Source organism: Erpetoichthys calabaricus, chromosome 12, assembly GCF_900747795.2.
Source record: "Erpetoichthys calabaricus chromosome 12, fErpCal1.3, whole genome shotgun sequence".
Classification (NCBI taxonomy): Eukaryota; Metazoa; Chordata; class Cladistia; order Polypteriformes; family Polypteridae; genus Erpetoichthys; species Erpetoichthys calabaricus.
This window is the reverse complement of record NC_041405.2, coordinates 59,296,299-59,321,492: the sequence shown is the minus strand read 5'-3', so window position 1 is coordinate 59,321,492 and position 25,194 is coordinate 59,296,299. Positions and strand designations below refer to the sequence as shown.

General features: G+C 36.9%; 1 protein-coding gene across 1 annotated transcript in view; it reads right to left on the bottom strand.

Moving 5' to 3' along the window:
• The window catches only part of zgc:163098 (uncharacterized protein LOC100037380 homolog), a 68,808-nt gene extending 45,618 nt beyond the window's left edge, over positions 1-23,190 (bottom strand). Inside the window, exons 1-6 of the mRNA XM_028815636.2 lie at positions 23,060-23,190; positions 21,647-21,726; positions 20,929-21,043; positions 11,337-11,446; positions 11,003-11,070; positions 10,828-10,925 (exon numbers count right to left, since the gene is read on the bottom strand). Of these exons, the coding sequence (XP_028671469.2) occupies positions 10,828-10,925; positions 11,003-11,070; positions 11,337-11,446; positions 20,929-21,043; positions 21,647-21,724 (469 nt within the window). The 5' untranslated portion in view covers positions 21,725-21,726; positions 23,060-23,190. The remainder of the gene's footprint in view (positions 1-10,827; positions 10,926-11,002; positions 11,071-11,336; positions 11,447-20,928; positions 21,044-21,646; positions 21,727-23,059) is intronic.
• Positions 23,191-25,194: the final 2,004 nt, after the last annotated feature.

Sequence of the window (25,194 nt, the reverse complement as noted above, 5' to 3'; positions counted from 1 at the left end):
ATCTTGTAGTTGTAGTTGAAGAAGCCACTGATATCCGAGACCACAGCGTTCTCTGCATAGTGATAGGTGAGTAAACTTTTGGCTGTATGGTAATTCTTGGCTAATTGTATGGGACATATTTACTGTAAGTCATTGAACAGATTAAATTATACTTAACTAGTATTAACAGTCTTTCCAGTAGAAAAAGTGATATTAATGAATGACACTGGTTAACAGGATCCCTTTTGAAAATTAATAACGTTTCTGGATTTAATAAACGTTTTGCCTCACAATGACAAGGCACGCAAGGTCCACATTTGACTCTTCTGTTATAAACTCGGCACTAACAAACCCACACAGAAGAGCAGGCTTTTCCTCAGATGCAATGAGCCCTTAAAAGCAGGTTTCTTTTTCTTTTATTGTCTTCCAGATTAGTTAGCTTTTGCTTTGTAATTAATTATTTTATGATATGCAGTAGACGAAGCTACAGATGTATAGCTTTTTAAGCATTTTCAAACTGAACACATTTAAGAATCATTAGAAATAATTTACACAATTACAATTACAGGTACTGAAGACCAGTACTTTCTGGCAGATGTTATCTTTATGGACAGCTACAACTTTTCTACCTTTTCACAGGCAATACTTCATTCCCTTCACAACAACTAGCTGAATCTTAATGACAATTTAGCAGTGGTTACAGACAATGCATCATACTGTCTGAAAGCATTCCAGGAAGTTTTAAAAGGGGTTATGCCTAAACAGTGTGCATTCAACTTGCTTGTGTCATGTTATTAGTTTGGTCGGAGAGACCAGCACTATTACTTCAGTGAGGCTACATCACTAGTGATATGGGTGAAGTCTGCCAGGAAAAGGAGGGAACCTTCTTGTCAGTGAAAGAGATGGTGCTGACCAAGACTCCAAGGCAGGATAAACCAGGTGGAATAGCTGGTTTGAATCAATACGGTACACTACTGAAAATATTCACCTCTACACAAAGAGTTCTTTCTGGTTGAGAACACATCATCTCAGGCTGTGACATATATCCTAGAGGTGACTAAAACTGAGGAAAAACTGGAGACCCTAAAAATGAAGTTAACCCTTATCTCAGGGGAATGCATCAAACTAGTCACATTTCTTACAATTCTGGACGGCACTCACTGTCCTACTGAAACTCAGCATATAACATCATGGAGGAAATGGGCTCCCTACCTGATGAATGGAACTGCAAAAACCTATGGCTTTAGTGTCAAAACTAATGAGCTGCTGAATCTGATAGGCATGCAACAGAGGAGAGAAGTGCCTGACCACCTGCATGATGCATTCTACCTGGCCTTTGCCAAGTTTTCAAAACACTGGGATGTCTATCCTGTGAAAGAGGTACAGTATATAAGCTGGTCAGAGTGTTTTATCCCAGGCAGGCCCCTGCTATGGAAAAACACATTGAAGAAAACACAAAACTGACACTTCTGGTAAAGCCATCAGCATGGCTAAGTTTAGAGTGGACAGCGTATTTACACTGTGCTTCAAATGAGGGCCTCTCTTCTCTGTTGAGCTGGCTGATTACTGCAAGGGTGCAAGGAAGTGTTTTCCAAGGGTGAGAGAGACGGCATTGCCCTACATATACTTCCCAGTCTGCTCAGTTGACTGCGAGAGGAACTTTAGTAAATATAAGACTCCCCTCACAGACGAGAGAAAGTCACTTAATGAGCTAAGCAACAAGTGCCTCACAATCATGTACTTCAATATGGATGCGTGTCAGAGATGGAAATAACCCAAATTAGCACAGCTCCAAAATAAAACAAATTGCATTAATTAAGGGCATTACAAAATAATGACTGTTAGTTTGCTGAGGTATTTAAACATCCATCCATCCATCCATTTTCCAACCCGCTGAATCCAAACAGGGTCACGGGGGTCTGCTGGAGCCAATCCCAGCCAACACAGGGCACAAGGCAGGGAACCAATCCCGGGCAGGGTGCCAACCCACCGCAGGACACACACAAACACACCCACACACCAAGCACACACTAGGGCCAATTTAGAATCGCCAATCCACCTAACCTGCATGTCTTTGGATTGTGGGAGGAAACCGGAGCGCCCGGAGGAAACCCACGCAGACACGGGGAGAACATGCAAACTCCACGCAGGGAGGACCCGGGAATCGAACCCAGGTCCCCAGGTCTCCCAACTGCGAGGCAGCAGCGCTACCCACTGCGCCACCGTGCCGCCCCGTATTTAAACATAAAAATTTTATTTTTAGTTATAATACAAATACAGGGGGTCCTCGGATTACGACACAGTTCCGTTCCTACAACAGTGATGTAACCTGAAGTCGAAACACACCCTAGCTTAAGTCACTTACCTATCCTAACACATTTGCAAAATCATAATCTAGAACATAAAAACACAACTAAGCCACAGAAAAAGGAAAAGGACATAAATAAACTGTAGTGTACACTGTACTGTAGTAACAGGAAAAAACACAAAAAATGAGTGTAAAAAAAATTCCTTACCTTTATTCCTTCTGATCTCACTTCCATCGTCATGGATTTCCTCTTCTTTGAAGCACTACCATCTGAAGACTCTGACTTTCACTTAGGAGCCATGATAAGGGCCAAAAAGACACCAAACAAAGCAACACAAACAGAACACTTGTGCCGTATGTAACCAAACTAGTTCGCCAACTCCCTCACTCAAACGACATGTACTTCCACCGCGCACAATCAAACTAATTCGCCCACGTAGTCTGTAAGTATGAAGCTAATGGCGTGAGCCAAAACACTCACATCTCAATTTTTTTTTTTTTTTTTTTTCTGGGAGTGAGCATTGTAAACTTGAAACGTCGTATGTCAAGACGTTGTAACCCAAGGACCCCCTGTATATATTTTTTCAATCATGCCTTAAATTTATATTTATTCATTAGTTTATGCCCTGAACTTCTAGCCAGGGCTGTGGAGTCGGTAGATAAATCCTTCGACTCCGCTCTTTGGTTTCTGGTACTTCTGACTCCGACTCCTCTGTATTTAATATGCTAATGTATTTTCCATGTTGATTAAAGGAAAGCAACATACACGTCACTTAACCACAGAACTGCTGGGTAGGAAGCTTATTCTCTATTGTATTGGCCAGTTTAAACAAAAGACAAGAACCCCTGAACACACATCAGGCCATAGCACACACCTATACCTACATCATTACACTTGTTTACACTCAAATGAACATGTTAAACATATTATATCTGAAATAAAATGAAAACACTTTTTGTAATGTACCATAATCCAGATTACAATATGTGAATGTCAGGTTGTATAATAGCTCAGATGAACTTCACACTAGTAGTAACACAACTATGCACTGGGCTTTACTCTTACATCAGATAAGTACTTAATTATGACTATTGTTTGTGAAATGGGACATTTGAATTTGCTGTATTTTTTATTTTCATTACAATTTAAATTTATTAGGAGTCAGAGTTGGTATATTTTTGTCGACTCCAACCCCCCAAAATTGTCTCCAACTCCACAGCCCTGCTTCTAGCCATTATGTTTAGGTACCATAAGGTACAGTTGTGTTAGTTTATTAAAAGGAATGTAAAGTGCCATGGTTAGTTTTACTGTAGCTGTTGCTACATTCTTACCGTAACAACTAAAATTTCTGAATCAAGGAAAAATAAAATGATGAAAATCGGAAATCAGAAAAAAATTCAACAGAATTTGTCAAAAAAATAAAACACATTTCATAGGGCTCTACATGCCTAACCGTATGTATTCATATAGAGCGAACTCTGTAAAAGTGAATGCATTATACATTTATGTACACTGAAATGAATGTTAGCATGGAAAACTTATCTTTGCATTAAATCATTTTGGCTGCTGTCGGCAATAAGGAGAGCTCACAAGAGTCAGTAATAATTATACCATAACAATAAATTATGAAAGAAACAATAGTATTTCCAAAAGTACATCTTCAGTACTTCGGGTCAACATTCCCTGCCCTGCATAATTCTTTAAAATTAGCTGACACCTCTGCAATATTTAACAGATGAAGAGGTTTGACTAGTATATAGTAAGGAAAAGGGAATTCAAAATGAGAAAAGGGAACAAGAGACAGTGCTATTTTTAAAGTAAAAAACATACAAGTGTGGCCACTTGAGAATTGATGCTCATTGTTCTTTGTAGCAGATTATGTTCACTTAATATTGATTTTTCTCTGAAATACTAATTTCACTCATAAGAATCAAAAGAGAAATACTTTAAAAACATATCTGCTTCCTTTTCTTACTCAGGTCATCTTAAGCTACCACCTCTTCATTCATAATTCTTATTTACAATACAGTCTAATAAGAAATATTCATAGGTGCACTACACACAAACACAGGACAGGAAGTTTTTTAACACTAGAATTACCAGAGCCTACGAAAAAACTCGTATATCCGGCCCACCTTAAATCGCTTCTTAAATCCGTTCACACCTCTCCGCCAGCATCCTTTGTCCTCTAAATGTGCTGATAAAAGACAAGCTGCCAGCAGCCGGCTATCCCATCCCCCCACCGACTTAGAACGTGAGCGAAGTTTTCCCAGCTCACATCTTGATTGATTATGTGGGAGTGAAGTGGAGTTTTACAGTGGAAATAAGAGATCATTATTCTAAAGTAATCTGTGTAAACACATTGTTAAAACAGAAACTTTTTCATATTTTAGTAATAAATGTTACAAAATGTAGTAGGCATAAACTATAGAATATGTAAAGCCCGAGTTCCAAAGATCAAATAAACACTTTCACAAAAGCTTCAAAAATGATTCAACAGCTTCTGTGGCGTAGCGCGCTAAAATTTGCCTCTTAGCGCAGAGCAGCTTTTCCTTGCCTCACAGACCTGAGTTCGATTCCCCGCTGGGGATGAAGTGTTGCTTTTTTTTTCTTTTCTTTTAAAACCTCAAACGGACATAAAATTTATACATTGGTATGCACTGACAGTTACTGAGATCGTTATATTTTCATGTGGGATGCTCCTTTTCAAATATTTTTTTAACAATTGAGATTGCAATTAACAGGAACAACTGTCCTTATAACTTATTTTTAAGATCCATAACACACAGACAGACAGAGCACTGCGTAATAGAGAGACAGACAGGCAGAGAAGTCACTAGATATATAAATAAACAGGGAAGCCACGTGTACTGAAAGAAAAAAAGAACAACATGTGCGTTGTCCCAGCTGCACTGAATAAGAGAGAGAGAGTCAGATGGGGGGAGGGGTGATGTTAGAGTGCCTGCACTTATTCAGTGCAGCTGGGACAACGCACATGTTGTTCTTTTTTTCTTTCAGTACACGTGGCTTCCCTGTTTATTTATATATCTAGTGACTTCTCTGCCTGTCTGTCTCTCTATTACGCAGTGCTCTGTCTGTCTGTGTGTTATGGATCTTAAAAATAAGTTATAAGGACAGTTGTTCCTGTTAATTGCAATCTCAATTGTTAAAAAAATATTTGAAAAGGAGCATCCCACATGAAAATATAACGATCTCAGTAACTGTCAGTGCATACCAATGTATAAATTTTATGTCCGTTTGAGGTTTAAAAGAAAAGAAAAAAAAAGCAACACTTCATCCCCAGCGGGGAATCGAACTCAGGTCTGTGAGGCAAGGAAAAGCTGCTCTGCGCTAAGAGGCAAATCTTAGCGCGCTACGCCACAGAAGCTGTTGAATCATTTTTGAAGCTTTTGTGAAAGTGTTTATTTGATCTTTGGAACTCGGGCTTTACATATTCTATAGTTTATGCCTACTACATTTTGTAACATTTATTACTAAAATATGAAAAAGTTTCTGTTTTAACAATGTGTTTACACAGATTACTTTAGAATAATGATCTCTTATTTCCACTGTAAAACTCCACTTCACTCCCACATAATCAATCAAGATGTGAGCTGGGAAAACTTCGCTCACGTTCTAAGTCGGTGGGGGGATGGGATAGCCGGCTGCTGGCAGCTTGTCTTTTATCAGCACATTTAGAGGACAAAGGATGCTGGCGGAGAGGTGTGAACGGATTTAAGAAGCGATTTAAGGTGGGCCGGATATACGAGTTTTTTCGTAGGCTCTGGTAATTCTAGTGTTAAAAGGTAAAAAGTGTGATTACAAGGAATTCAAATGAAGATAACCACTACTTCTACACTGATGTCTACCCATACTGAGAGAATGCATAACAAGAAATTCTAACATGTGAACATATTTTTTTTAAGTAATGGGATTAAATATGTTAAATATAAGTATTATCAGCAGAAAACCGATTGTTTTGAGGAGTGAATGTGTTTGCAACAATGTCTGTGCAATTCTCATATAAAGCATTCCACATGCATACAAAACTGAAGGCAAGAGAAATTTCAAAACATGTAATGTACTCATCTTACTTTTTTAAACACTGTGTTAAACAAGTTATACTGCTGCCAAATGAGGATGTGGTTGAAGGTCAAATCCCACAAATTTATCAATTCATTTTCAAACCAGCATAACTTCATTCAAGGCGGAGGATGCCAGAGTCTATTCCACTAGCATCAGGCGCAAGGCTAGAACCAACCTTGGGTGCCAGTGCATCAAAGAAATCACTCATTAACCTAGCTGGCATGTCTTTAGGATGAGAATGAAAAACTAGCATATCTGGAGAAAAAGCTAAGGAAACAGCTATCAGGTGGAAATTTAAATTTAGTTTCCTGGATGTATAAGGAAACAGTGCTAACCATGGAGTAACAATGTTACTGGCACTCACTTTTCCAGTGTATTCCTCTTTTTTCCTTCTTTGGTAATTAGGTACAGAATTAACTGATGGAATGCAATTCCGTGCACTGTATGTCTTAGATGTATGCAATAGAGAAAATAAATTATATGTACTAAAGACTCACGTGTTCAGAAGGAGAAATAAATTGTATTATAAACTATAGTCACTAATATCTGAACCAATTTTTCTACTCTTCTGTATTGAAATTTTATTAGGATCATCTTTAGTATGATTACTGCATTTATTTGAATACGTTTCCTCAACAAGGTAAATTATTAATTAAACTAGTCATTTAGCCCGTTACAATAACGGGCGCTAGAACAGTAGTGCATAAACATTAGTAGGAACAGTCTATATTAAATGGCAAGGGACTTTGACTTCATTCTTTTTGTCGGTCGTATTTTTCTTTCTTTCAGCCTTTCTTTTGTTGATATTTACTTGCTGAGCTGACCGTTCTTCGTGGGCTGCCGCCGTGTATTGTGTGTCTTTAATTTTCTGTGACAGTAATACTGTCTTGTACGGCTCTATTCAATAAGGGCGTGCACAAAAAAGCGAGCTTCAAAAGGGTGACCTCAATTGAGCGCGGCGAATAAAGGCGTTCGTAGATAATTTAGTTCAAATGGCTCTGGAATATGTGAAGAGCAACAATGGTGCAGATCTTTATTTACACGCGCCTTTATTCGCTGCGCCCAATTGAGGTCGCCCTTTTGAGGCTCGCCTTTTTGTGCGCGCCCTTATTGAAGAATACCGTCTTGTACGTCCGCTGGCTTGTACGTCTGTAATACACCTTTAATTTTCTCTGGCAGTAATACAGGCGTGCGCGTCGGTAATATGCCTTTAATCTCCTCGGACAGTAATACTGGCTTGTATGTGGCTGTAATATGCGTCACTGTATTGTGTACCTTTAATTTCCTCTCGCAGTAATACTGGGTTGTATTTCCGTAAAACGCCTCTAACTTTCTCTGACAGTAATATCGCGCATCGCACCGTGCCCCGCGCATGCGCACTTCATCAAAAGACACCCACACACGGACACCTGGACGCACATAGGGATTTTATATATATAGATATTAGGCTCCCTGAAAATGTAACTAAAATCTAATTATCTGGAGTAATAACAAAATTCTCTAACATTGTATATATCATATCAGACAATCCTGTCACTGACTAATTATTTGATTACATTTCTATGCTTCTAGATTTACCTTTATATTAAAGCTTGTTCTGACAGATTTTAACATTATTCAATCCACACACGTGCAACTGAAATGTTCATGAGGTTTTACAAAAATGACACAATTTCGTTCTACTTTGTTAATGTCAAATTAACTAACAGAATCCCTCTTAAGTGTATTATGGTGAAGCAAAGAAACAACAAACTTAGAGACTGCAGTTGTGAAGATTTGCTTTGTCTCTTTGACTTACTATTAAAATAGTAAATACTGTGTATGGCTACTGGTATTCTTACAGTCCAATAAAAAAAAATTATCGATATCTATATGAACCACCACAAAAAAAAAAAACTTAATGTAAAAATTAATTTTTTTAAGCAAATCGTTAAAAAATGTTTTGAATCATCTGAAGATTCAGTGTAGGAAATAGCAGGGAAAGATAAAGTATTGCCAAGTCTTTGAATTAATTTACTGGCAGTACAAGTCATAGCCTCTATATACAGTGGTGTGAAAAACTATTTGCCCCCTTCCTGATTTCTTATTCTTTTGCATGTTTGTCACACAAAATGTTTCTGATCATCAAACACATTTAACCATTAGTCAAATATAACACAAGTAAACACAAAATGCAGTTTGTAAATGGTGGTTTTTATTATTTAGGGAGAAAAAAAAATCCAAACCTACATGGCCCTGTGTGAAAAAGTAATTGCCCCCTGAACCTAATAACTGGTTGGGCCACCCTTAGCAGCAATAACTGCAATCAAGCGTTTGCGATAACTTGCAATGAGTCTTTTACAGCGCTCTGGAGGAATTTTGGCCCACTCATCTTTGGAAAATTGTTGTAATTCAGCTTTATTTGAGGGTTTTCTAGCATGAACCGCCTTTTTAAGGTCATGTCATAGCATCTCAATTGGATTCAGGTCAGGACTTTGACTAGGCCACTCCAAAGTCTTCATTTTGTTTTTCTTCAGCCATTCAGAGGTGGATTTGCTGGTGTGTTTTGGGTCATTGTCCTGTTGCAGCAACCAAGATCGCTTCAGCTTGAGTTGACGAACAGATGGCCGGACATTCTCCTTCAGGATTTTTTGGTAGACAGTAGAATTCATGGTTCCATCTATCACAGCAAGCCTTCCAGGTCCTGAAGCAGCAAAACAACCCCAGACCATCACACTACCACCACCAGATTTTACTGTTGGTATGATGTTCTTTTTCTGAAATGCTGTGTTCCTTTTACGCCAGATGTAACAGGACATTTGCCTTCCAAAAAGTTCAACTTTTGACTCATCAGTCCACAAGGTATTTTCCCAAAAGTCTTGGCAATCATTGAGATGTTTCTTAGCAAAATTGAGACGAGCCCTAATGTTCTTTTTGCTTAACAGTGGTTTGCGTCTTGGACATCTGCCATGCAGGCCGTTTTTGCCCAGTCTCTTTCTTATGGTGGAGTCGTGAACACTGACCTTAATTGAGGCAAGTGAGGCCTGCAGTTCTTTAGACGTTGTCCTGGGGTCTTTTGTGATCTATCGGATGAGTCGTCTCTGCGCTCTTGGGGTAATTTTGGTCGGCCGGCCACTCCTGGGAAGGTTCACCACTGTTCCATGTTTTTGCCATTTGTGGATAATGGCTCTCACTGTGGTTCGCTGGAGTCCCAAAGCTTTAGAAAATGGCTTTATAACCTTTACCGGACTGATAGATCTCAATTACTTCTGTTCTCTCTGTTCCTGAATTTCTTTGGATCTTGGCATGATGTCTAGCTTTTGAGGTGCTTTTTGGTCTACTTCTCTGTGTCAGGCAGCTCCTATTTAAGTGATTTCTTGATTGAAACAGGTGTGGCAGTAATCAGGCCTGGGGGGTGGCTACGGAAATTGAACTCAGGTGTGATGCACCACAGTTAGGTTATTTTTTAACAAGGGGGGCAATTACTTTTTCACACAGTGCCATGTAGGTTTGGATTTTTTTTCTGCCTAAATAATAAAAACCATCATTTAAAAACTGCATTTTGTGTTTACTTGTGTTTATATTTGACTAATGGTTTATTGTGTTTGATGATCAGAAACATTTTGTGTGACAAACATGCAAAAGAATAAGAAATCAGGAAAGGGGCAAATAGTTTTTCACACCACTATACTGTAGTTTGTATCTCATAATCTAAGGTATACTGGAACAGACATTTTTAAGGCAGGATGTTCTTCCGGACACCAACCTCCATTAATTACCCCATATGACACACAAGAGCGATGGTGAACTTATTCTAACCCTAGGTCACAAGGGTGTTATGGATTATGAAGCAAACAGCAAAAGAAGGACAGAATGTTGTAGGTGTGCACTACTATAAAATTATGAAAAGAACATCATAATTGATAGTAATGGGGTTAAGAATACCTGGAGGAAGTTCATGGACACATTACTGAATAAAGAGAATGAATAAAGTTTATTGTGAGGAAACAGAAGTATCAAGCTGCAAGTATTTGAAAGAGGAGTTTGCAAATGCAAAGAAAAGGATTAAGATAGATAAAGCAGGAGGCCCAAATGGTGTTGGAAATGGTGAAGGCTGAATAAAGCACTGGAACTGAATTGTTGACAGACCCATACAATATGACTACATGTGAAGGGAGAATTCCTGAAAATTGGAAAAGTGTGCTCATTCCAGTACTTTATGATATAAGTGATTAATTGTTGTGTGAGTCATTTAGAACAATCAAAGTTGTGGAACAGGTAAAGAAGAAGGTCAAAGAGAGTGCTAGAATCAAAAAATCAGGGATCAAGTGAAAGTTAGCAAAATTCTATAAGCAGATCTTTAACTACAGATAATTCCGTAATTTTGATTTAAAAAAATTTAGTTAGCCTACTGCACATAAATAAAAACAGAACTGTTAAAAAATAAAAATAATTTAAAATAAGTAAATCTTACTTGACCGGCAAGGTAGCTGCAGTTCAGCATCCGCAACGCTGCCCTGATCTGCACCTAATTTTTTCCGCTTAAATCTCTCTTCACGCTCTTCCTGGATCCTAAAACACATTTTAAGGTTACAGAAGCAGGCTGCCTTATACTGCCTTATATAAAACAAATTATCACTACCACTTACTGTTTCAGTTCCTCTTTAAACAACTCCAGATTGCTCTTTTTTTTCTCCTCAGTTTTCTTTTTATTAACCTGATAAAAATACATAATACATTAAAATAAATAAATGGCATGTTAAGATTCCAATAATATGGACATTGGTGGGTTTATCACTAGCATGCATTCATTCAATTGTCCATATGTGTATTTAGCAATTTAGACATTTTTTAAACAAGGTAAAAATATGTATTAGTCCTACTTATTGCATATACAGTACAATATTTAAAATGCATTAAATGGCCACAATGTTGCCAAGGTGTCAATAAGATTGCAATTACTGAAAAAAATTAAGTACTTACAGCTTTTTTAGACTCAGAAGATGATGGTGATGTAACATTCTGCTGAACTGAAGGTAATTTTGTAGTGGGGCGGTAAATCTTATTCTTCTTATTTTCTGCAGCAGTTTCTTCTGAAACATAAAATAGAAATCACTTAACTAACTGAAGTACCAAGCATATGAATGGAAAGTTTGAATTACAAATTACTTCCTTAAATACGCTACAAAATCAATCACAAAGTATGTGTGACTGTAAACAATTATTAATTAAACTGATAACCAATTTTAAATCATAACTCAGAGGAGTCCTAACTGCTCACATTTATACTGAAGCAGTGTTAAACCGCCAAAAACAGAAAGTCACAAGACAGGAAAGACCACCCAGCAGCCCATGTATTGATGTGTATGATGACATAAAATATAGTACATTACCTACATTAGCTTTCTTCCATATAGAGTCTATTTTGGCCATTATTTTTTTAATTCCAAACTATATTTGGATTTGTAAGAAAAAAAAAGTAATTATCCAAGATACTAATGACTACAATAGCTATTTATACTGTATTTTATTGCAGAAATGAGCAGAAGGTTTGTACAGTGATTAGTGCTGGATCTAGAGCCCTGGGATGTGCTGGTGCCTGGTTTCCTTCCATACACCAAGGGGTAATGTCCTGCTGTCCAGAAAGAATTTTCAGTTAGTACATCAAAAGGTGATCACAGTTTTTTTCCTTATTGTCATTTTACTTCTTTTCCTTTCATGCTGCATAAGTGTTCTAATCTGTAATCTCTAATCATTGTGCAGACAGCTTAGCATTTGTCATTGCCATCATAAGAAATTGCTTGTTGAAAAAGTGTGGAATATTCTACATATGATTATTAAATTAAAAAAAAATATCAGAATAACTAATTATGGAACAAAGGAACATTGTATCCATCTATACATTTCTAACTCGTTTATCTAGCTTGGAGACAATGGACACATCCAGTACACAGAACACATGTTCTTGTACAGAGTAAGACATTCATCAGAAATCAAGACAGATAAAAAAATATTGCGAAAGAACAGACCAGCTACATTCAGAAATAAAATACAAGTTCATGAACTCTAAACAAACTCGGGCTGCTCTGGGAACCACAAATCTGAGAAGAAATCAATAACTTCACAATCACTTTAACTATGGTAAAAAAGCAAAAAAAAACATTACATCATAAAGACCCAATTGGTGACCCACTGCTAGAGATGCCAGATGGTGCATGCTTTTTAAGTCTTTGTGTGTATATGTCATTTAGGAAAATATCTAGTAAATAAGTTCCAAAATATTAAAGTATTCATTTTGGATATTCCAGCTATTTTGGTATCTCACATTTAAGAATTACAGAATTAGTAAAGTGGTTTTAAACATTGATGGTTTGGGGGAATTGGAATCAAAGGATGAAACGATTTTGTTGTTCGATTAGATGGCCCACCACAGACTCCAGTGTAGAATGCTCAGGAGGGAGAAGGCATAGGCAGCAAATTGGCCAAGGCCTCCAGGACTCTGACTTTTGTCTTTGCCTATTATAATTGACAGTGAAGACCCCAGAGGTTTATTTTCCCCAGGGATGCTTCCAACTGCAAGTTTTGTTTTTCTCTCCTTCGCTGAAATTTGGCCACAGATGAACTAAATTAATGGGAAGATATCATTAGTTTATTACTGCATTTATCTTTGAAATTGTTATAGCACTCTGAGCCTGCACTTAGTGAAGAGCTCTATAAAACAAATAAACAATTGAATGGTTGTTTTTTCCAGACTTTATGCAATTCCATGATTCTTTCAGTCTTAAGATTTATAGCTTATTTTGCATCCTCATTAAAGTATAGTAAACAATCTTGTATATAGTTAAAATTTATCAAAGATAACAACAAATATTTACCAAATAAATCACATTTGTACCTGAATGCACTGTGCGTATTTATTTACACACTTATCAAAAAGAAACAACACTTCAAAAAAATCCATTCAACTCCAGCTCTTGTAAGAGAGAAACATTAGACACACTCACATTCAATTACAAAAACCATGCCTTCCTGTCTACAATAATTAAACTTTCACAACATGAAGAAGATTTTGTCTGTCCTTTGTAGATTATTGGAATATAAATTTATTTGAAAAAGTCCATCTCTAAAATTTCCAATTTCACTCCCGTGACATAAACTGCAGATGTCAATTTCAATGTTCTCTGGGACTGCAAAAGGCAGTGCTAGGCTTTTAGTTTTCCAAATTCTGAAAGAAAAAAAAAAATCTCCATTCTGAAAAGCATCTGGCTCCCAAGACTCTGGATAAAATTGGGATCCACTATTCATCAACTGTTTATGTTAAATGTATTCACTTTTTAAAAGTGTATACAGTAATGAGACAAAAGATCTGCACTCTAAACAAAGAACATTAATATATGAAAATAAAAGTTATGTCTACATTGAACTGTTGATACAAAAGAATTACAGTTAGTCTCAGCAAATTTTACTGTGATCCGTAGTAGGGTTATATGTGGTATACTGGTACTGGAAAAGTACAGAAAAACTCACATTTTAATATGGTATGGTACCAGCATTACAGGCTTTTTAGTGCTGGAAGTAAATGTTAGCTTTTCTCTCAATCTCACACCTCCCTGTCCCTCAAAACTCGCTATTGCAGTTGTTGGAAAATGTCCATTTCCTAGCCTACATAAAAGGAAACTACACACTTAAATGTGATTGGAACTTAACCGTTCCCATTATTGCTTCAGCTTGAGCGGGACGTTAGGGGAGATCATGAAGGGAAAGCGGTGCATAGTGCAGCACATCTGGAAGGTAAGCAATTGTGTGGAGCTCCAGGGAGGCTGAACTAAGAAGGGGTGGAGGTTGGGGTTTGGAGTTATCTGCTTTGGGACCGTTTTGGTACCAGTACTGAGGTCTGAAAGTTGTTGTCGATACTGAAGTCAAAATTATAGTATCACTCCAACATTAACCTAGAGTGCACCACTGTTGCTAAAACACACTACAGTATGTATCTCTCTATTATATAAAAAAAACCCTGGGACAAGATGAGACTTTTTAGCCTGGGACAAGACATGACTTTTTCAGAGAGATACTTTCAAGTCCCATGAGACAAGACTTTGTGCCAAGAGATTTAACCACATCTGGGGCCGGAAAAAAATGACAAAGAGTAGATGACAAAGTAGAATGTCGTAAAGAGGTTCAAGAACGTTGGCACGATACACATGCAGATAACAGGTTAGAGATAATGAAAGTACTAAAATTCAAAAGTCTCAAAAAAATGATAGTAAAGATCGTATTAGTGCAAACAAACGAAAATTATTTCTCGGTGAAATAACGGAACAGCGAAAAGAGATTGAATATAAGTCAGAGACTTGTAGATCATCTGATTCATGTTGCTATCAGGGAAAAGTAGTGTTTTTCCCCAGTGAAGATTCGTATCCACCAGAATTAAAAGATTTGTTGTTTGGTAAAAGTGAAATCCACATAGTGCACTATGGGGGGTTGGCGAACGAAGAAAGCAGGAGGGAAAGCCCCCTAGTCTCTCTAATTAACAATTTGTGACATGGCGCACCTCACAGTGACATTTTGAATAAACAGACTTAAAGCTGTGATTCCTAATTTACATTTCAACTCATGGAACAAGTGCCAGGTTAGATTCAGAGATTGATTGTTTTTTTTGTAAAAATTTCTTATTGCAGATTACATGTAAAAAGCCTGGCAAAGAAAAGATGTTTCTCTTAACAAAAGGGTCACTCACTGAATAAAATAAATGATGTGATTTGCATTGGTCAGCTACCGTACTGGATGAGAAGGTAATCAAACAGACCAAAAAAAAACAACCTTTAGACAAGAAAAAACAATGAACCAATTAATATTACAGACTGCATCTGTTTTCAAGTTCTATTAGTCCTTGTAATTTTGACAACTGTATTAATAAAAAAACAAAAAAAACAACAACATTAAAACAATAGAATCCCTGAAGACTATGAAAAAACTCGTAATCCCGGGCCACCTTAAATTCCTTCGCACCTCTCCAATAGCGTCATTTATTTTGTAAATCTATCAAACAGCACAAGCAGCCTGCTATCCCCTCCCCCCACCACCGCAGCTCAACACTGGGCAAAAAGTTCTCTCAACTCAAGGCTCTTTAACTGCGTGTAAGGTGTCTGGAATTGTATAGGGTAAAAAATATATTATTTGGAACACATGCATTTCATGTGTATTCCATGTCTACAACGGTCTATGTAAATGTAAGATGACAGGAAATGTGAGGCAAGAAATGTTGAACACATACCTAAAACAGAAACTTTTTTCATGTTATGGTACTAACGACAAATTTTTGACACAAAGTGTATAATATGTCAAGACTAAAGTCCAAATATCAAATAAACACTTTCACAAAAGGTACATGTATAACAAAACAAGTGTACTTTAATTCAAGAATTTAACCGAAGAAAAATAAATCAGGTTAGGGTACGATGCTGACACGACTGCTTGGGTGGTGCAGCGCTAAGAACTGCCGATTCATAATCAAGAGGTCACCGGTTTGATTCGGGGCACTTCCTAGAATTACAGTTTTGAGTAGTGTGCTGCTTGGCAACTTTGGCAAGGTATTATACACTTCATGTCAAAATTTTGTCATCAGTACTATAACATGAAAAAAACTTCTGTTTTAGGTATGTGTTCAACATTTCTTGCCTCGCATTTCCTGTCATCCCAAATTTACAGATTGTAAATAGACGCTAATGAAGAGATGTGAAAGAATTTAAGGTGGCCCGGGATTACAAGTTGTTTTGTAGACTTCAGGGATTCTAGAGTTAATTCCTCTGCAACACTTCTATTCAAATCAATTTACAGCCAAAAAACTAATTTGGACTAAATAGTAGTTCTTGCTTCCAAATGAGTATTTTTGTTCCATATGAGAGGCATCTCCATGACACATGAGTTGTTCATTAATGTCTCTCTATAACAAAGTTTTTTTTTCTACCTCTCCCTCTCATTTATTGGTCAAGGGCCTGGGTTTCAATTCAAAAGCGTGACTATGTGTGAAATTGCATTTTACATGTGGTTAGCATAGAACTGGATGACTTGAGATATTGATTATGAAATATGAGCAACATAAGATTTTTACATGGATGTTTTTAATATTGTGTGCTGTTGTCCAGTGTTGGTCACCATAGGTATCCACTATCAGAAATGTGGTTATCTTTTCCCTCCATGAAAGCATTCAATTCAAATTATTTCTCAACAATCACAGGAAACCACATAAGGTAACAAACATAAAAATAAATGTAGCTTTTGGGTGGATTTTTCTTTTTTTAAAACAATTAGACAACTAAAACTACAAAAAATCATTTTGGTCAGTTTTACGGTTTCATTCCTGACATCTATGAATGTTCCTTTATTCATAGGATAGCACTAATGCTTAGTATACAAGCAAACACTTTGGGGGTTTTTTTTTTTTGATACACTATTAGAGTGTGCTGTAAAAATTTCCATAACAATGCTTATATCGTTACATTACATTCGTTACATTTCTAATATCATTCAATGCATCAGATCCAGATGCTGGTGTATGTTCACGTAACGAAAAATATTTAATGCACTTTGTTTCTTTGTCTCAAAGCAGTTCTTAAGGGTTGAATAATAACTGGCTAAAATTTTAAATTAACTTTACAGACTGCCTGTTTTTCAGGTCATGAACAGCTCAGCAATACATGAAATAGAAAAACAGTACACAGGCGTGTTATTAAAAATTAATAAATTATAAATAAATAAAAATGGTAAAATACTAACTAGAGAATGACAGTATAGCAGATAAGCAAACAATACTATTAGAAGAGATACAGTTAATGAGTCAGTTTAAAGAACCGATTGAAAGTTTTATCAGCCAGGTATTTTGCAATTATTGACAATAATCTGAACAAGAAATAAACAACCTATTTATCTTATGTTATTATCAAAAACCAAGGTGAGGAGCCAAAGAACAATTCCATTAGACTGGCAATAAACACCCACAAATTGCTGAAGCCAGAAATTCTACATCATGCAAAATTCATTACAAAAAAAACCAAAAAACAAAACATAATTGCCTCTCATGTGAAAACATACTGCATTTCGCAATTCACTCATGGTGCATCATTCATAAGTGTGAAGATGTTTAAATGTCAAAACTTACTTTACATTACATGAAATTCAATTTGTGTAAATTTACAAGAAAAATGTTTACTAGTTAATAAACATTTTTAAGTACTAAAGGTGGCAATGAAGAATTTGTATGTTGGTTGTTAATTCAGTTTTTTTTTTGCTCCCAACTGTTTTACTATGCTGCTCCAACCTGGTCATAACAAGGGATTTTATATGTAATACGCTATATAATACAGAACTTGTTAAATAAGGACGCCTGTTAAATGTATTATGTCAGATAGGACAAATTTTGTGTTTTTGAAGTAAAGGTTGTGTTTCACACTTTCTGAGTTCAATTCTTTGCCCCAGATATTTGCTATTAACAGGGCAGTTGTCTAAATGTGAATCGAAAACCATGAAGTTTGTTCACATTATTTGGCAAAGCATGAATGAAGTCTCTATGTGATTTGGTCTAGATACTTCTGCTCCTTATCTCCCACTCTCCAGATGACCCTAAAATATTCATCATTAATTTTTACTCTCAAGCTGTGAAGCAGGCCTTCCACAACTTAACTCTTAGTCAAGACTCTTGTTAAGTCATCTCTTGACACAGCATCTAAGAAGTGCTTAAAAGATAAGTTTTTTTCCAGGTTTAAATTATTTCTTCAAATTCATGGTATATATCAATTTTCCACAGAAGTATTTTTATATATATTTTAAAAATACGTTGTTCAAGCATCTTACAATTGGATTAGTGGATACAGGGGTCAATAAGTGAATGAAAAAACCTTTAAACATTAAACCAAATACATCCACTCTGAAGCAGCAAAGGTTTCTATTTAAGATAATATGCCTTTCTCAATTCTGAGGTATCCTTTCATGTTAATGAAAGAAAAGTAGAAAGAATTATTTTATCATGAATTCTTGGAACTATTTTTACTGAAGTAAGAGTACATTTCTTTTTTGCTTGTCTGCTAACCGTCTCCAGTGTGGGTGGAGTTATTACACCCAACAATCCCCCAGAGCCAAGCTTTATTCTGCTTATAATCCTACTTTTGTCTCTGCAATTCTGTTTGTTCCAAGTTATGTTCTGCCAAGGATTGTTATAACAGACAGATGTTTGTTCACATTATATCAATGTTTTTTTTCTAAACAGAGCTTACTTTTCACCCATTACATTTTGTGTTGTTATTTTAAATAGGCTACAGAGCAAGATTCACATTGATTGGCAACATAGTGAAAAGCGTGGATAAGTTTCAATGTACAAGTAACAACCAATTCATTAATACATGGGGAAAATATGCAAAACTCATGAAGACCCTGGTGCTGTGAGGCAGGAATGACAGCTCTGAGCTACCTAAAGAATATGGCATAAAAGGAACTCTGACAGCACCGCTGAGTGTAGGGGGATGAAAGTGCAGACTACTGATGCAGTAATTGCTTAATCTATGAACTATCACCTTGTATGAAGGCCCTTTTAGCCTTACCTTGTACGACAGAATACTAGTACAGTTTGCATGTTTGGTAGAAAAAAATGTCAACTTAGATTGTGCTCCTGTGTAGCTGATGAGTGCCAGGGGAAAGAATGGTATATGAGTTGCCTTTTACCTAGGGTGAGAGGAAGAAGGTTAGTCAGTGAAAGAGGCCACTGAAATAATGAAATAAGCTTTCTTATAGTGAAAGAATATAAGCGATTATAAATGTGCCTCTTTCAGTTATTATTGCCTAGTTGTCTTCAGTAAAGAGACAGCAGTTCAGTTCAAGGCATCAACATTCAATGCTAATAGCCATATTTGGTGACGACTTTCTGAGGTGAATCTACTCCCCAGGATCTGAAAAATGCTGTAGAAGAAGCTGACAAGTGAAAGTGAACAGAGCTGTCTCCTTTTAAAATGGCTAAAAGTTACAACGTTCTGCTCTGCACTTTTTTCACTTCTTAAAACTACATGTACCCATGGTTTTGAAATATTTGTACATTCTTATGATGCAAATCAACACTGAATAAAACATTTTTGCCTTGAAAAAGGGATGTATTTGGTGTGTTTTGTGTCTTTTTCATTCACCTATGGACTTGAGTATCCATTAGCAACATGATAAGCTGCAAAAATACACAAGGATTTTTTTTATTAATTCATAATAAACAAGAACACAATTGTACAGTGGAACCTCGGTTCACGAACGTCTCAGTACACGTACAAATCGGTTTACGACCAAAAAGTTCGCCAAACTTTTGCCTCGGTTCACGACCACACACTCGGTATACGTACAAGCCAGTTTCCCTTTCGGTTTGTGTGCGCCGATGATTTCTGCACGTGTTGCATTGTTCTCGATCAGACATGCTTGCTTGCATGTGCGTGTGTGCTTTCGCTATGAACTCTTTGTGCTCTATTTCATTTCCCTTCCGGTTCGTATGTGCCGATCACTGTATTTAAGCATGTGTTCAGCCTCTCCCTGTTCATTGTTCTCAGTCAGATGTGCATGCTTTACCTGTGAACTCTTTGTTCAAGGTTTTCTCAGTGTTATTCAATGTTTTTACATTTAGTTTATTATTACGCTGTGCATTCTATGGTTTAATTAACTATATTTGTGCTTAAAAACTTTGTGCTCTACCATACTTTGTGTACTGTAAGTTTTAAATGTTCTTGACAACCACTCAAACTATGCTCTATGTGTATTAAATTTTGAATGCAGTCTTGGTTGAAGGGTGTGATAAATAATAGAACAGTAATGGTAAGAGCTTTTGTCATGTTTTTGAGATTTGCACAGTACACTCAAACAATGGAGAAAAATTACCAGGCTTCAACTCTACCTCTCCACTATGCAACATTTGCAATCAACTTCTGTGGAAGGCAAGTACTTTTCATCACCCAATTCAAACTTTCACCTAAGCATGTGTACATAAACACACAAGAACACTGTGATTCAAACCCCAGAAATAAGTTCACAGTGCTCACAAAAAAGGGAAGCTGAATGTTTTTCAATAACTCAATTACCAATTGTATCGATTTTAACTAGTGCAAAAATGTAAACTTCTGCTCTTTTGCAGAAATTAATAAACTTAATTCTAAAAAAATGTTTACATCTGCATAAAATAATGACCAGCTTACTGGAATAAAGTAACTTTCTGGAAAAGTGCACATGCTGCAGTGGGTATTAGCTGCTCTTAAATCAAATAGTAATCATTGTGCTAGGGATAGTGCAAGTCTAAATTTTGTGTAGGAATGAAGGCTTTATCTCATTAACTCTATTGACAACACTGAACAGACAATAAATCTGCTGAGAAAAACATTATGTTTCATATAATAATATTATGTTGAATATACTTAATAAAAAAATTAATAAAAAAAAAATTATAAAGTATAAACAGACCTCTCAGGAATCCGAAGATTTAATGGTAAAATAAAATTCAGTTCACAAAAATTACACACTTCAGACCAACAATGCTTAATTAAGTGTAAAAACACAATACCTTTAGTTGCATTAACAATTCCACCTCGTACAAAGGTTTTCACAGAGTTTGTCTCATTAACGTCAAAGGATGCTACAAACTCTTCAAAAACTTCAGCTGCCTTTTCTTCCTCTTCCTAAAAAGCAAGAGGACTGTCAGCAAGTATTCCTGTCTTTAAAGCAAAGTCTTAATGAAACACAGTTGTTCATTTTGTCCTCCTGGAGTATTACAACCCATGCATGAAACTAATGGAGGGACGTACTTTTTCCATTTAAAGGTGGTGAGTAGCAAAATAACATCCCTACACCAAAGGATGAAGAACAAAGAACCAGTGCTGGAGTGGGCACAGTGGCCACTCCATCACACATTAAAATCTTTCCAAATCTTACTGTGCACACCCCAAAAGTAAATGAATACTGAAAAAGTCGGTTAGGTAGATCAACATGATTTTTTGAAAGATAACACTAATACTGTGATGACCAAAGTTCCTAAAAACATAAATCAACAATTTTTATATAGCACATTTCTAAAATGACTCCTATTTCAAGGAACTTTACATATATTCAGACCTGTCTTCCCCCCAAAATCTGAAGTGCAACCAAGTTAAGCAACTTTAGCAGGATCATAAAATGAGTCAGAGGAAAGAACTGAACAAGAAATGTTAGGTTTAAAATCTTTTAGTTTAACAACTGGACTATACTGCCCACCTGTATAATGTCTTAAGGCATTATTTACCTACCTTTTTCTTTATCTCATCCTGCTCCTTTTTGCTAAGTGGTCTTTTTGTACTTGAGGATTTTGTCTTTTTTTCTGCCATTGCTTTGAATATAAATACATAAGTGAAACATACAAAAAATATAAATATTAATTGAAACAAAATTTCCATTGTTGAATATTTATTTGCAATCTTTTCTAAATGTTCTTTTCAGTACTGCTAAAGGTCTCATAAGCCTCTCTCATTTCCAAGTATTTAAGTAACACAAGTGAAACAGAATAAAAGATACAACAAAGCAAAAGGCAAGGTCATCAGTGATGTACTCACACAACTTGACACTCAACTGTTCACCTATTATTATAATGGTAGGAATAAAGTCGTTGTAAGTCTTGTGATTAGTTCTTTCAGATTCGCGTTTTTTCAATTGCTTTACACTACTAGCGATTTTGTGCATTTAATTTCCTTGTAACAGTATGAATGATGCTATATACAAGAATAATCCTATAAATCTATAAAGATTGACTAATTCTGCACTTAGGTGCCAAACATCTGGAGACCAATCATATTAATAAATTACTGTATAAGATTATTTTTCTGATGCGAGTATTTCCATGTTAAAAGGGTACATTTCTTCCAAGATGTTCATGTGTAGAGACTGGTTACTTGACATTTTTGACCGCAGTCCAGGCAGGTCAAGTGTCTCAACTGGAATGTTGAAGTGATTGAGGATCTAGCCACTAGATCTACTGTCTGCACATAGTGTACGTGGTTACTGTTATTAAGAAAACGCATTCTTGTTTTATTCGATGCTTGGGCTGATCTACGTCCACTTTCTTTCTTTGTATTAACCACGTCAATTATAGAGATTTTAGCTTGGAGAAATTTTTTCTTGCATAAGCGATACTTCACCACGGATACCCACCAGCTAAAAAAAGAAGCGGAACAACAACTGTCAAGAGTGATAAATAGCGTTAAAATCAAGATCGATTACACTGTACCAATGCTTCGAATCACTGAAAGGACCGCGGTACAAGAAGCGAATCTCACATCATTGTAAAACAATAGGTCACACGTAAAGAAGAAATCGTAGAACAACTTAAAAATGCAGGTTTATACTTGGGAACTAACAGTTCAACAGACATGCACGTTTTCTTCCCTTTATTCGATCAAATTCTGACATGACCCATTACAAATCCACCCATAAACATTAAAAAAATGAAACATTAACTTTGACCGTGCAATAATAAATCCAGTTCTCATTGTGATGTCTACGCACTCCTCGACCCTTCCCACTTCAGTGTAGTATGCCTGCACTAGACTGATTATGCTCAAATCACATTCTATCTTCGCTTATGGACTTTCAACCACAATAAAATTTGCCACATTTTGCAGACTAAATCAGATACAAAATTCAAACGGTTCACTGAAAACACTTACTGCTTTCTCGCTCAGATATATTCCGAGCAGAAAATACTGCTGCTACTACACCTCCATGTTGAAGCTACGGCATTCACGTACTGACAGCATACGCAGCGTTAGCGTCTCAGTCCGCCAATCAGCCTCAAAGCGCTGCGGTTGGTAGGCAGGTCGCATCTACGGCAAGCCAACGCTGACATATTTGGCAAAGTTAAAGTGATTTTGACTTCATTTGTTAGTATTTCGGCTAAAAGACTTACCGTTTTCACGCTCGTCATCTGTTGCGTGCATCACTTCGGGTTTTCATATTCTTTTTGTTGCAGTCATAAAGCGCCGGCGTCAAATAGGGCTATCGGCAAAAACATGCGTGTTAATGGTTGACGCTGTGTTGTGGTTGTTTTGTATGGGCAGCGCATACGGTACGGCCCACCATCTGCCTACGGTTAAATTAGCTAGAACTAGGTTTTTGACAGGCAAAAGGATGTTAAGGTTTTTACACTAAATTTAGTTTTGTTTACAAAATGACTGAAGAAATAGTTTATAAGGTCATTATCGTCACCTGAACAAGGCACAATGAAATTCTTAACACGTGTTAATCAACTTCCAGTATGTCGCCGCTTTCCGGCGCCATCATTAGAGATAGGGTGAGTAATCCAGTTAAGGCAGAAATCCGGTTTCTTAAAAATCGTTTACATAAGCAACAAGTCCATTTCTGGAATCCTCCTTTGTCAAAATGCTTCGTGTCGTTGAAGTGCACAAAAACGAGTTAACCGTCTTGATCAGCCGAAGACAAGCGTGAAGCCTGTGATAATTTTGTTGTGTTTTATAAATAAATGTAATCGTTCGTTTGCTCTGAACTAAAGACCCCCCCCCCCCCCCATTTACTTTTCCAACTGCTCCCAATGATTAGAAGTATGGACAATGGCTGGTACGTGACCATATCGCAACGTTATCTGTAGGAAATAGTTGAATGAAATTTAAGCTGACACTATCCATTTATTTCTGTTACCGGATTTCACGCATCAGACACTTTCCTGCTTGGCTATAGTACTAGGGTGTTGTACCGTGTTAGCCATTATGAATGCAGAGAAAAGCCAAGCAAAATGACACCTTTTATTGGCTAACTAGAAAGCTTACAATATGCAAGCTTTCGAGGCAACTCAGGCCCCTTCTTCAGGCAAGATACTGCCTGAAGAAGGGGCCTGAGTTGCCTCGAAAGCTTGCATATTGTAATCTTTCTAGTTAGCCAATAAAAGGTGTCATTTTGCTTGGCTTTTCTCTGCTTGGCTATGTGATTGAGCCCAAAAAATGACTTTGTATTTGTGCTTCATGCTTTCCACCCGGTGGTACTGCAATAGTAATGACACTCAACTGTTCACCTATTATTATTATGGTAGTAAAATTTTTTCTTAAATAAATTTTGCTGTAGGTTACTCTTTAGCTTAAAAAAGTAATCAACCATTTAACGCAGGTTACTTTTAACGTGTTACTGCCCCCAAGATTATGCTGCAAAATGTAGCACTGTCGTGCAGTTCATCAACATATATTTAGCAATATTTTAGCCCAATAAAATTACCTCCAGCTAACGTCTGGTGTGCATGTTTCTGACCAAACTGCAATGAGGCATATCCTTGGAGGTTCGCACAGACTTCCATGTGCTTGGCAGTGGTACCCTGACTGCTGTTAGGTACCGGGATGAACTCCTCGGAGCCATTGTCAGACCTTACGCTGAGTGTGTACCTATGGCCAGAGTGTGTAGGCAGTTCCCAGATGATGATGGCATTGATGCCATTGACTGACTCACACATTCCCCAGACCTCAATCCAATTGAGGACCTCAGGGACATTATGAATCGGTGCATCCAATGACACCAAGTAGCACCACAGACTGAGAGGAGATCCTCAGCGCACCATCCACCATCTCATCAGAAGCATGCTCAGATGCTGGCAGGAGTGCATACAGGGACGTGGGAGCCATAAAAATTACTGAGTCACATTATGAGTTCCCGTGATGAAATTCACAGAAGTTGGATCAGCCTGTGATTTCAATTTTTGACTTTGATTTTCGGTGTGATGTTGAATCCAGCTCTCCATGGATTGGTGCTTTTGGTTTACATTGACGTACACAGTATTACTCAGTAAAGATTTTCCACATGA